The sequence below is a fragment of the Lipotes vexillifer genome, unplaced genomic scaffold (assembly GCF_000442215.2).
Source record: "Lipotes vexillifer unplaced genomic scaffold, Lipotes_vexillifer_v1.1 scaffold90, whole genome shotgun sequence".
In the NCBI taxonomy this organism is placed as follows: Eukaryota; Metazoa; Chordata; class Mammalia; order Artiodactyla; family Lipotidae; genus Lipotes; species Lipotes vexillifer.
The window spans coordinates 502,253-514,940 of record NW_006782310.1 but is presented as its reverse complement, the minus strand read 5'-3'; the positions used below and the strand labels follow the sequence as shown (position 1 = coordinate 514,940).

At 37.3% G+C, this 12,688-nt stretch overlaps 1 protein-coding gene across 1 annotated transcript in view; it reads right to left on the bottom strand.

Annotated features, from left to right (window-relative positions):
• Positions 1-267: 267 nt before the first annotated feature.
• The window catches only part of DSG1 (desmoglein 1), a 37,881-nt gene continuing 25,460 nt past the window's right edge, over positions 268-12,688 (bottom strand). The window contains exons 9-15 of the mRNA XM_007455156.1: positions 11,247-11,506; positions 9,683-9,822; positions 7,116-7,394; positions 5,764-5,897; positions 5,456-5,528; positions 3,403-3,611; positions 268-1,311 (exon numbers count right to left, since the gene is read on the bottom strand). Of these exons, the coding sequence (XP_007455218.1) occupies positions 268-1,311; positions 3,403-3,611; positions 5,456-5,528; positions 5,764-5,897; positions 7,116-7,394; positions 9,683-9,822; positions 11,247-11,506 (2,139 nt within the window). The remainder of the gene's footprint in view (positions 1,312-3,402; positions 3,612-5,455; positions 5,529-5,763; positions 5,898-7,115; positions 7,395-9,682; positions 9,823-11,246; positions 11,507-12,688) is intronic.

The window sequence follows — 12,688 nt, the reverse complement described above, 5'->3', positions numbered from 1 at the left end:
ATCCAGGCACAAAGAAGACCCTGTCTCAAGCTTTAGTTCACGGTCATGATTCTGCTAGTATGACTATAAGAAAAAAGTTGACAAACGTTCAGGAGAGCTCTTGCCCAATAGCACTATTTCCATCTATTTTTCTCACTGAGGTGTCTCACCTTGTTCCACAATTTTCTTAGCACCTGGTTGTGCGTCATAAATCACACTGTTACTTTTTGGGCGGTGGGAATTAAACCTAAATCACAATTACTGAGAAAAAGTGTGCTGGGGTCCTGGCTACTTGGTGTATTGTCCTGTACCGTACTTTGTGATTCGACTTCTGGCTGTGATAGGGGAGGCAGATCCTAGGGTATTGCTAAAGTGATGCTCAGAGGAGCCCCTCAAGTGGCCAATGGTGGATGTGGCCCCCATGCTGCTACTCAGACCCCCACCCCCTCCCAGGCTGCTCAGCCCAATGCCACCACCATTGCCCACCAGGCCACTGCTGCCTATGCCACTGCCTCCACCTAGCCCAACTGGGCCACTAATGCCAGTTATGCCGGAGCCTGAAACTACCTTCTCTGTCACAATCACACTGTGGGTGTTTGATAAATCGGGGTGCACACTCAGATTGCCCACTAGGCCAGAAGTTGGCTGGATTACTCTTTCTGTCACTACTACATTTGAAGACTCTCTAGGATCAGGGATGGTCAAAGTGGAGGGCAGGCTTGAACCGGGTGTTATTACCCTTTCTGTCACTATAACATTTGACCCATCTCTCAAGTCAGGCATCTCTGACATCCCATGCAGATTGGCACCAGAGATTGGGCCGACCACCCTCTCTGTTACCACCACGTTTGATGCATGTCGGTTATCATGAACGTGGACAGAGGGCTTCAGAGTGCCCAAGGTGGTGTAAGACTCAGTTAAAGTGACATTACCATAGCCCAGAGGATCAGGAATAGGATGCTGTACCCCAGGTCCCGAGGGGTAGTTACTCTCAGAAATGATGGTGGTGGTGGTGCCGAAATGTGGGGAGGTGTGTGGGTGTCCACTACCAATGGACTCTGTTCCCTGCAGAGGGCAGATCGGTTCAGTGCTGTCAGGTGACCAAGAGGGATCAGGGTCTGGGTATGGTTCCACTCCTTTTCCCAGGCTGATATCTGCCAACTTCTTAAATTTAGGCCCCAGTGTATCCAAAAAGCTGTCATCCAAATCTTCTCCAATGAAGCTACAACAACCCACAGAGCCCGCAGGGGAACCTACACCTTCAATATCATATATGAGCAAACAGTCATTGGATGGGCGTGCTTCGTCTTCATCTGCATAAGCATATGCTTTCTGAATTTGTAGAAGAAAGAGAAAATGAAATGATGAATACATTTTTAACAGTAATAGAGGTCTTTATCATTATTTTTTGCCCATTATTTTTTTCCATAGCTTTACCAAAAAAAATATATAAAACAAAATTCTAATACCTTCTAGAGACTCTTTAGAAGTTATTATATAATTACTTGAAAGAATTTGGTTAGGAATTATTTTAACTGTAATTTGGGTAAATACATTTTGATATTTATTTAGATGGACTTCTTAATCTTAGCGCACTTGGGACACAAAAGCACAAAAAGAATCACATGAATGATTTTGCAGCCAAGTTAGAAGGAGGTATACTTGAAAACATTGAACTTAAAGTATACCAAATTTGTGTATTTTTTTGGATTTGTTTAAATTAGGTAGTTCATAGTTGATTTGGGTTCATTCAGAATTGTGCTTTTCTTCCTTCAGATGAAGTGAATATGGTGGTTCCATGAAGATTTATTTCAGTGTGGCTTTTTAAGCAAAATAACAGGAAAATTGGACTCTGGGTCTATGCCACTTTTGGATTCAGAATTGAAGGTGACCAAAGACAGTTGTTAAAAATAGAATCTCCTCCAATTCAAAGTGAAAGCTCACAGACATGTGTACTTTTATTTCATCTCTTTTGTTTGTAATATTGGATTGCAAACTTTCAGGTTAAGCAGAAATACCTTTATTAGCAAACCAACTCATTGTGCCATTTCAATTCAAAAATAGTTTTTGAGTCCTTACTGTTTGGCAGACACTCTCTTAGGAAGTTGGCAATAAAGTAATGAGCAAAACCAGATAAAGTCCCTCTCTCACAGGGCTTACATTTCAGTAGGATGAGCCAGACAACACATAAACGTATTTGTTAGGAGGTGTAGAGTAAAGGAGTAGAGAGGGATAGCGTTGCTCTTTTAGACAGAGAGTTCAGGGACAGCATCTCATAAAGTGATGGCTGTGCAGAGACTAAAGTCACGGGGACAGTAAAGCAGAGAGAGTGTTCTGGGCAGAAGGAGATACAAGTGCAAAAGTTGTGAGGCAGAAATGGAACTTTTCATGAAAATGATATTCATTTGTAGGGACATGGATAGGAAGTATACCTATGGATTTCAACAACTGTCCCCTTATTATTTGCTGCTATTTGGAAGGCTTTTACTAGTATTTCAGTTCAAAATATCAGCCACCCTCTCATTAGGAGAGTTAATGACTGTATTTTAGGCCAGTGTGTAGAAGGACATAAATGTATCAGAGACAGTATCAGAGGTAGGAAATATCTGAAGGTTTAAGTATCATATGGGGTAGAACCACGGGCAATTCTGTCTCTACCTGAAGATGGCAAAATTAATTCTCTCTGGTTCTTAGAATGCCCTGGAAATGTACTATGGCTCTTGGACCCACCCTTATTGCGTGTTTACTCTGTGCTTGGAACTGAGCCAGGTACTGGCAACATAATGTAGAGCCCATGCAGCCGAGGCACTAAAAAAGGTGGTGGACATGTAACCAACCGATTTTAGCAATGGTATGTTCTATAAAATGTACAAACAAAGTGCTACAGAGATACACATAAAGAAACATCAACGCTATTTTGGATGAGAGGATTCACAGTAAAAACTTCAGAAAGGCAGGGGTGTTTGAACCGGATAGAAAGATGAGTGTGGGTTTGTGAGAGAGAAGATCAGGTAAAAGCATTCCAGGATGAGCACAGCATAAGCAAAGACATGGAGGGCAGTAGACCAGTGTGAACAAGGCAAAGGGGCTTGGCAAGCAGGGTGGCTGGTAAGGAGTAATTGGAGATGTGAGGGTGTGAGGGAAGAGGTCAATTGGTTAATTCCTGTGTGAAGGAGATGGACTTCACACCACAGACAAAACAAAGCTGGGAGCCACTGGTTGTTTTAAAGTGGGGGAGTAAAGTGCTCAAGTCAGAGTTTGAGAAATACTATTAAGCAGGAATATAGATTGTCAGGTGTAAAGACCAGAGGCTGGGAACCTAGTTAGGAAACACCCACCAAAGCCCTGTTGGGAAATAGTGGGAGCCTGGGGTAGAGATATGGGTGCAGGATGGAAAGGAAGGCATGGGGATAGAGAGCTTACCTGGCAGAAGTAACTATCCATGAAGTTCATATTCAGCCCTCCTTCTCTACATTCCCTCATAGAACTTCTTCTTAATGTTCCAGAATATTCTTGACATATCTTAGGTTGTCCTGATGTTTTAACTCCATCCACTAGTTCCAACGCTGTCATTCTTTCTCCTCCTCCAAGATCTTGCATTTTTCTGCCATGATACTCATTTGTGTAAACGCCTAAAAGTGTTGATCAAATTAAATTTTACTTTCTCCTGTAAACTGTTTTTTCTCTAGTGTACTGTAAACTAAAAGTTAGTAACTTACTGTAATGTATAGTTTCTCCATTTAAGTACGCAGTTGTGAGTGAGCAAAGAAATAAAATGAAGGTAATACAGGACTTCCCTGGTGGCAGAGGGATTAGGAATCTGCCTGCCAACGCAGGGGACACAGATTCGATCCCTGGTCCAGGAAGGAGCAACTAAGCCAGTGTGCCACAACTACTGAGCCCGCATTCCACAACTACTGAGGCCCACATGCCTAGAGCCTGTGCTCTGCAACAAGAGAAGCCACCAAAATGAGAAGCCCGGGCACCACAACAAAGAGTAGCCCCTGCTCGCCACAACTAAAGCCTGCGCACAGCAACAAAGACCCAGTGCAGCCAAAAGTAAATAAATAAATAAATAAAAATGAAGGTAATACATAAAGAAAGGAGATGCAAATATGATATTGAGTTCAAAATAATATTATTTATCAATTTGTTAATTCAGTAATTATTTGAGATACTACTATATGTTGTGTTGGGATCGGGGGCTCCACAGAGGTTATAAAACCCTATCTATGCCTTAGAGAGTTTGATTTCAAATTGGGGGAAAATACCCAAATTCTAAAACTTAAAAAAAAAACAGTATAAGAATACTCAATGTATTATTAGAAGCACAGGGCATCCAGGGCATTCAGAGAAGAGGCCATGGCTATGGTGAGGGGATAGGTTTGCATGAAGACTCTGGGATTTGCACTTGATTGTGAGGGGTGAGTAGAAGCCTGTTACAAAATTCCAGGCAGGTGAGATAAAAGGGTGGCCCAGACTATGGAAGTGCCATGGACAGAGAAAGTGTTGACAATGGGGTAGGTGTCCTATGGCTTTCATATTTTGAAGATCTTGAGTTTAGGTATAGTGTTTCATACTTCTAACTCTGGTGCCTCTCACTGTGCTTTGTTCAAGGTTTGTAGACTTAATGAGAGAATAAATGCATAAATAAATCCTGGTGGATTTGAGGATTTGACAAGTCTTGAGAACTGACTGAGTGTCAATGAATAGGGAGATAAGAGAGTCAAAAATGAGTTTCTGCTTTTTAGGTGGAGGGTGTTGGGGTCATTAACAATAATGGACACCTCAAGGGGAGAAATAAGTTTACAGACTAGCATCTCCAGTCTTCTGAATGTGGTCCAGTTCTATAAGTCATAAACATTCCTATGTCTTTTACATTTTGAAGGGTTCAAAGTGGAAAAGTCATGATCACAAGTTTGAAAAAGACTGAATGAAAAATAAGAGAATCAATAATATTTATTTACCTTGAAATAAGGCAAGACAGTACAATTATTTTCAAAGATATGAGTTTTTAAAATTTATTCCTCTTTTTCTTAGACTGATTTTGTGAATTGTGGAGGCAGATGCTAGCCTCAATAAATGAGCATATGTCTATTTAATAGGGCTGTACTTTAATTCAAATTAGTGGTTTTTAATAAATAACAATTGCTCTATTAGACAAAAAAAATCTCAGCCAAAATTGACTTCTGCTTACAATTCAGTACTTCTCTCCTATTTATAGAAATCCTAATCAGGTCATCTCTTGTGTACTCTCTGATGATTGAAGAAGATAAAAAAAAATACAACCTAAAAGAATAATAAGTATTGTAGGATTTTCTTTATCATTTAGTTTGCAAATTAGTCATTTAAAAAAGAATGATGGGAACAATTGTAAAGATAAGACAATTGAGAAATGGTAAGGTATGCAAAGACAGAGAATAGAGTTCCTCGTTAGTCATTTGAACTATGAAAACTTAAAAAAAAATTTTCTTACCTGAGTTGTCAATGCACTCAATAATATCTGCAGTATTGGGTGGTATTTGTGGTGCACTGGTATTGGTCAAATCCTAAAGGACAGGAAACATTCTCCCATTTGTAATGATTCTTTTCTTTCAATAATTATACACTGGGTTTGTTCTCAAATTACCTCAGATTTTCTAAAAGGATACTAAAAATAATCTGAACCTCATTTAGAAAGGCTTCCCCAGTTACTGTCATCTAACTTTGATGTACCTTTCTCTTCGTTTTCCCCATCGGCTATCCCAGAACAAAGAACAACCTAGACTGTTAGTGAGCACTTACCACAAGTTTGGGCTGCGGTCCTTCCACCGCCCATGAATGCATTGTTCCATCCATACATTCGGGAACAGGCTTAAAGCTGGCCCTACAACCAGGGATACCTCTACAGTCACAAAACATCAACAATAATGGGACCACTGATGGTGAAAAGATAGGAATATTGCAATTAGCAGTGGGACCATATTAAAACAAAACAACCTGCTTTTATGATTAAATTTGAACGCCTAATATAACTCCATTTGATTCTAACATTATTATGAAAGTTTCAGAAAACAAGCTGAATAATGGTGAGATACCAAAATCAATGTAAGCCTCAGACTGCAATCAATTTTTACTTGTTATATAGTATTCAGATTACAGATCATATTATACTATTAAAGCAGATGAGTCTTTTCCCTGTCATTACTTAGGAAAATATTAAAGGAAAAATATTCCTCAGAGACTGTAGCATCTGGCTCATCGCCACTCTAATTTCTATCATCATCCAAGGCAATATTAAAGACCACCTGAAGAATCCATTGGATATTATACCATCATGTCTAGATCCTTGGCTAGGTCCACTCTAGTGACCATACAATGTGTCCTATCTCTAAATGCTTCCATGCGTGGTACTTCCTTTTCATTATCTAAGTATTGTTGTGAAGTAAGTTTTATTATTTCACAGATGGTAAAAGCAAGGCTCAGAAAACTTGGGTAAACTTTGAAGGACTCAGACAATTGAATTTAGAAGCTGGAGTTTAATTCTTCATCTATTTGGCTCTCCTTTCCTTAGGCTGTGCAGCTTTGGCACAGCATGAAATCCCTTCAAGGTCTAGCCCCTGCCTATCTTTCTAGACTCGACTCTCACCATGCTCTCAAGCACATCCTTTATTTCTTCTATGCTGGAGTCTTTTATTTCAGTTATTGCGCTCTCATTCTTTTGGGATTTCGCACATGGATTTTTTTTCCTTCTTATATTGTGTTCCCCTTTTCTTGTCCACTAGGCTACCTCCTATTCATCTGTTAAAACCCAACTCAGAGTTTACTTTCTCCATGTAGCCTTTTCTGATTGTTTCAGTCAGTTATTTCTGACTGTCTTCTTCACTCAAATAGCAATTTGAACCTGTCTGTTATGGTACTTTCCTATTACATTGAGATTCAAAGCAAAAAAGGTTTTATCCTCTACTGCACTCTAAGGGGTCAAGTTGTTTGATGTTTTTTTTCATGTCGTAAACCCAACACCAAACATAGAAATTTCTTGATAAATGCACAAAATAAGAATTTGTAAAATATATTTCATCAAAGGATCAGAAAACTTATTTCCTCTCCACAATTTTTTAGGGGGCACATAAAAACAGGACTGTTAAAGTACTTACATCCTAGGATCAAGAATCCCATGATGAGTAGTCCAATGCCAGCAGGACCAAGATATACATTATCATTGCTTATTAGATGAAAAGGAGTGGTGTGAAGTGCATCAGAAGTACTTGGGCTAACCATGCCAACGTTTTTGTAGTTATCAGTGGTAACATCTGAGGAAGTAAGGCCATTTGTGCTAGTACTGGTATTATTATTATCAGACGATGCATCATCTTCCCCAGAATTACTTTCAAGTTTAATAATAATTGTCCCAGTAGAAGTTCTTTGAAGAGCATCTGTAACAAGGTTTAAAATGAAAGAAATATTTTATACATTTAGTGTAATAATTGTTGGACAATACAAAACTATTTTCTCTTTGCATCAGTACTTATTTCAATGTGTTTATTCCCACCAATTCAGTACCTCCGAATATTGTCTCTTGTCTGTGACTCAGTTTTTAAATCAAACCATTATGAATAAATATTAGTGCTTGAGAAAAACTGTCCTATGTGTTGAGAAACATACACAGTAAACACCACACTATGTATTGGTCAGCAGTGTGTCATAAGCCACTGTGGAGACATTTCTAGACCATGTGTTGCACACTTCTCCCTGTATTAGACTAGATTTTGTTTGCTGTTTTACTGTCTTTCAACTTCAGTTCTTGTCTTTTTTCCTTTGATGGGCTGACAAAACCAACAAGACCTTAGGCAGATTGGTCAATCATTTGTATAAAAATATCCTACTGATAAAGTAGCATATCCTCAAACTCACAGCCATCAGTTCAAACAACTCATAGGAGAGGGAATTTGGCACTATTGGGGGAGGGGAATCTTCATATCAATAAAACGAAGCACTTTTGTTTCACAAGCAGATATTCCAAATTTGCTTTTTTCTTGTCCTTCAAAGTTTCAGTAAATTATTGTGTTTGTTGACTAAACACAGGAGGAGAGACATCTGTGATTTGTTTCAACTTAATGGCTCCACAATTGCTGTTGGCTTCAGCAAGTTACTATTATTGTTATTATTATTTCTATTATATAGAATGTAAGTGCTGTTGTTAGACTTTGTCCATTGATGTCACTCTAGAATCTGGCACAATGGCTGATGTTTGGTTAGAATTCGATACTTAGTTTCTGGATAAATGAATAAAGATATCCCTGGAAGTACATAACAGAGATAGGTTTACATACAGTCTATCTGATATCAAAGCCCATGCCCTTTCAGCCCAGCTATCCTGATTCTATTGTTTCTGCTTTGTTGGAATACAACAATTCTATTGTACTGTTACTGTTTTTTTTATTTTTATTATCATCAGATCTAATGTTTATCCCCAGAAGGTGGTATTTTTTAATGACAAAGGGAATGCTCCCTATTTGCCATCAGCCTACAGTTTAGTAAATTAAAGTTCCAATTTCTCTTTCATGTGTCCAGTTAAGCTTGATGTTGGATGTAAGAAAAGGAGTAAACTAGCAATTGCTTAAGACAATTTCAGCACTGAAATAAACTTTATATGTAGATGGAATAAACATTTCGATTTGTAATAAACATTTTAAAAACTACATTTATTTTGACTGATTGTGGAAAAGACCAGCATAATTTGGTAAAAATTCTGAATTGTTGAATGACTTTAAAGAAATGCTGTTTTATTTCTTTTAAACTTGTGAAGCAAGTGGAAATTGTCAATCCCTTCTTAGGACAAATGAAAGAAAAAGAGGAAGAAAGGGAGAGAAGGAGGAAGAAGGGAGGAAGAGAAACTGAAGTAGCAAATATTGCTTAGAATTAGCCTCGAGGAACTTCCCTCCTAGTGATTAGCCTAATTTAATTTTGTTGGTTTTGAAAAGTAATATAAGCATGCTAATTCCAAATTTTTTACGCAAAATTGTACATCAACTTTCCAAGGATCATGTAAAGTTAAGTTAGCTTGGCTTTGGGTCTGTTTGAAAATAATTTTACAGTACAATTAAAAATTTTCTATTACTGACATTAATACGAACTAACATTTATTTATTTATTTATTTATTATATATTTGCGGTACGTGGGCCTCTCACTGTTGTGGCCTCTCCCGTTGAGGAGCACAGGCTCCGGATGCGCAGGCTCAGCGGCCATGGCTCACGGGCCTAGCCGCTCCGCGGCATGTGGGATCTTCCCGGACCAGGGCACGAACTCGTGTCCCCTGCATCAGCAGGCGGACTCTCAACCACTGCGCCGCCAGGGAAGCCCAACTAACATTTATTGAATGTCAGCACTCGTCTAGTGCTTTACATGTAGTAACTCCTTAAGTACTTCTAAATCCATAATGTTATTGGCCCATTTTATGGAAGAGAAAACTGAGGGATAAATGGGTTAAATAACTTCTCTAAAATCTTAAAGCTAGTAAGTGATGGTACGAGATACCAATCCAGTCTAATTCCAGAGCTCACAGTCTTAACCCTAAATTATAATGCCTCTTGTATCATTCAGGATTTGATTGTATAATACCCAATATGATAACTTTTGTTGGAAAAAGGGTTACTTCAAAAGACAGTAATTAACGTATATATAACTTCCAGTAGACGGGAAAAAATTAAATTGATTTCTTACCATCTATAGATAGAATTGTTCCTTGGTATTTTCCCCTAAGTATTTCATATTGTTGAACAGTAACTTTATTTCTCAAAGTAATTATGCCCGTTTTTGAGTCAATAGCAATTAGGCCCGCTGGATTACTTCCCATTACATACCTGTATTTGAAAGACAATGGTACAAATTAATGTTAGCTATCTAAAGGCAGGGGGTAGAGATAGAGAGATTTTGATTTTAAACCATGTTTCCAGCCAGTAGTTGTAACTCCTGGATATAATTTTCAATTATTGGAGACTTTATTTTTGTGGGGGCAGTTTCAGCTGTTTGAGGACATTCAGAAATGGATGAAGATTTAAGTTTAAGAAAAAAGAATTACTGAGCAGCCACTTGTGATGGAATGTCTGTTACATCTAGCCCACTTAGATGTACGAATAATCCTCTGATACCTGCAGTCTCATTTTCATTTGATTTTGGTAGCATCAGAACTGTCCTGGACAGCCCAGATGCTGGGACTTCCTGGGCTGCTGCTAATTCTAAACTATTCTCTTACCAAAGAAGTTACTTCTTCAGCAGCTTGGCTTTCATCCCTTCCCTATTTCCACTCCCCTCCCCACGTACACAGTGAATATACAGGACTTCTTGTGGATTCCAAACTCTGTCCTTGTCTCGTGCCTCTATCCTATTCTCTATTCTCTTTCTCTTCTCATCTTTGACTTTGAAGTTTTCCTTCTCATTTATATGTTCGTTAGACAAACATTGGTTAGATAGCTCTCTGTGTCAGGCATTGTGCTAAACTCAGGAAATAGAACTTGGAAAGCAGTCAGATAGGGGTGTGGTCTTCCCTCAGTGAACTCACATCTGTGGAGTACAAGAGAGCTTATCAGTAATGGCGGTGCAGTGTGATAAGAGCTATAACTGAAATACTCACATGGAGTGAGAGGAACACACAGAAAGAACTTTTAAAACTCATTTGTGAGGTCTTTCCACTCCACCATTATTCCTGATCACAAGCACATTTGCAAAATACGTGTGCACATATACACACAGATTTTTACTGATCAAGTAGAAACACTCAGATACGTAGAGTTAAAAAAAAAAACTACACAGCTTAATTTTTCCTTAATGTAACCAATTTTTCATATCAAGGTTATTGTTGACCAATATTACGTGCTGATTAAAGAGAGAAAGTAACTGAAATGCGTTAACTAAATCTAACTGATTTCAATCTGGGCAAATTTGCAATGGTAAAATCAATCCATCAAATCTGCCAAGGGGAATAACCATGATATGTAGTAATCAGCTAACTGGTAAATAAAATATATAAACACAGGAGCGTCAAACTGTCCAGATAAAATATTTTCACATTTTAAACCTTCACATTTTTCCATCTTACATTTTGTGCAAATTTTTATATTTTCTTAAGTTAAACAGTCTAAATTAGGTAATAGTTCCCCAATTAGTACGTTTTATGATTGAATTTCAAAAATAGTGACAAATACTTTAATTCAGATACTTTCTAAAAAGAACATATTTACTTAAGTTCAATATGTGGTGAAAACTAGTCGGAAAATGTCAGTCTTACCTAACAGTGGTTGAAGGTAGACCTGTGTCCAGATCAGTAGCTATAAAGTCTCCCAATCTATAGTTTTGTCCCATCTCACTAGTTACTATGAATGTCTTTGAACCTGGACGGAACACTGAGCCTTCAACTACATTTAACACCGTCACAGAGACTGCAGTTGCTGTGAGTTTATATTGAGACATAATTGATTGATGAAATTCAGCTTTATTTTTAACACCAAGACTAAGTTGAAGATTCTTCATAGCTTCATAATCTAGGGGCTAGAAAATACATAGTGAAATAGTTTTACTATAAGGGGAAAAATATTCTAGAGGAAAGAGTTATTCTTTGATAATAGGCAAAAAAATTCTTACATCTTTTTCTTTAATTAAATATAAATACATATAAATACACACTCTATTCTTACTTTATATTCAATTCAATACAAACACATGAAAATACAGTAAGAAAAAGTCCAATTGTCTTAGATCCTTTGTTGAAAAAGTTGAAAATATATGAGTTCTAATTGTCCACCAAACTAAAACTTAAATACTTAAACTAAAAAACTTAAAATACTAAAAAACTTAAAATAATACAGGTGGTCAAATCCATGCATTTTGTAATGCAAAGAGAGGTTCTGTTAGATGCTATCATTTCAGGTTTCTCAGAAAGTAGCTCTATTTATTAGGAAGAATGGGCCAAGTATATCATAGGTTCAATCATTTGACTGATTTTATCCATAAAGAACTATTTACAAGAAATTTTACTATGTATATGTGACTTCTTTCAATAAATCAAATAATAGAATGTAGTATATAAATAATAAAAAGAAATCCATATTTTATTCAACATATCCTGGAAAAATTCATTTTATATTATAAAATTAACAAGTAGTCATTTTCATTATGAAAGACAGTGTCAAAATCCACTACTCATAAAATCCACAACTATGCATTATGCCTATAAATACCAACTATATATTTTTTAATGTTCATATAACAGTAGTTTAGATGACCATCGATTCACACACTGAGCTCTCTACTTAGCTAAAATTTTCAGTCTTTGCTCTAATATTAGCTTTATTTGCAACTCCAAGAATGGCTATAAAATTATGTATACATATACATCACACACACGTATTACCTATATATATAATCCTAACAAAAGTATTAATATATGATGTCATGTCTGGGAGAAAAATCAACATTATTGCCATTTTACAGACAGAGATATTGAGGCCAGATAGATCAATTAATTTTCTAAAGTAATATCATAGTTTGGGGTGAAATAGATTAGGACTCAGTTTCCCCAGCAGGGAAACCTAGATAGTGTAGAGGAAAGAATGTGAACTTAATAGCTAGAGAAGCTTAGGTTTAAATGTCAGCTGTCCCACTTACTAGTGTTGAGAACTGAGCAGGTTACAAACTCTCTCTGAACCTCAATGTATTTATTTATAATGTGGG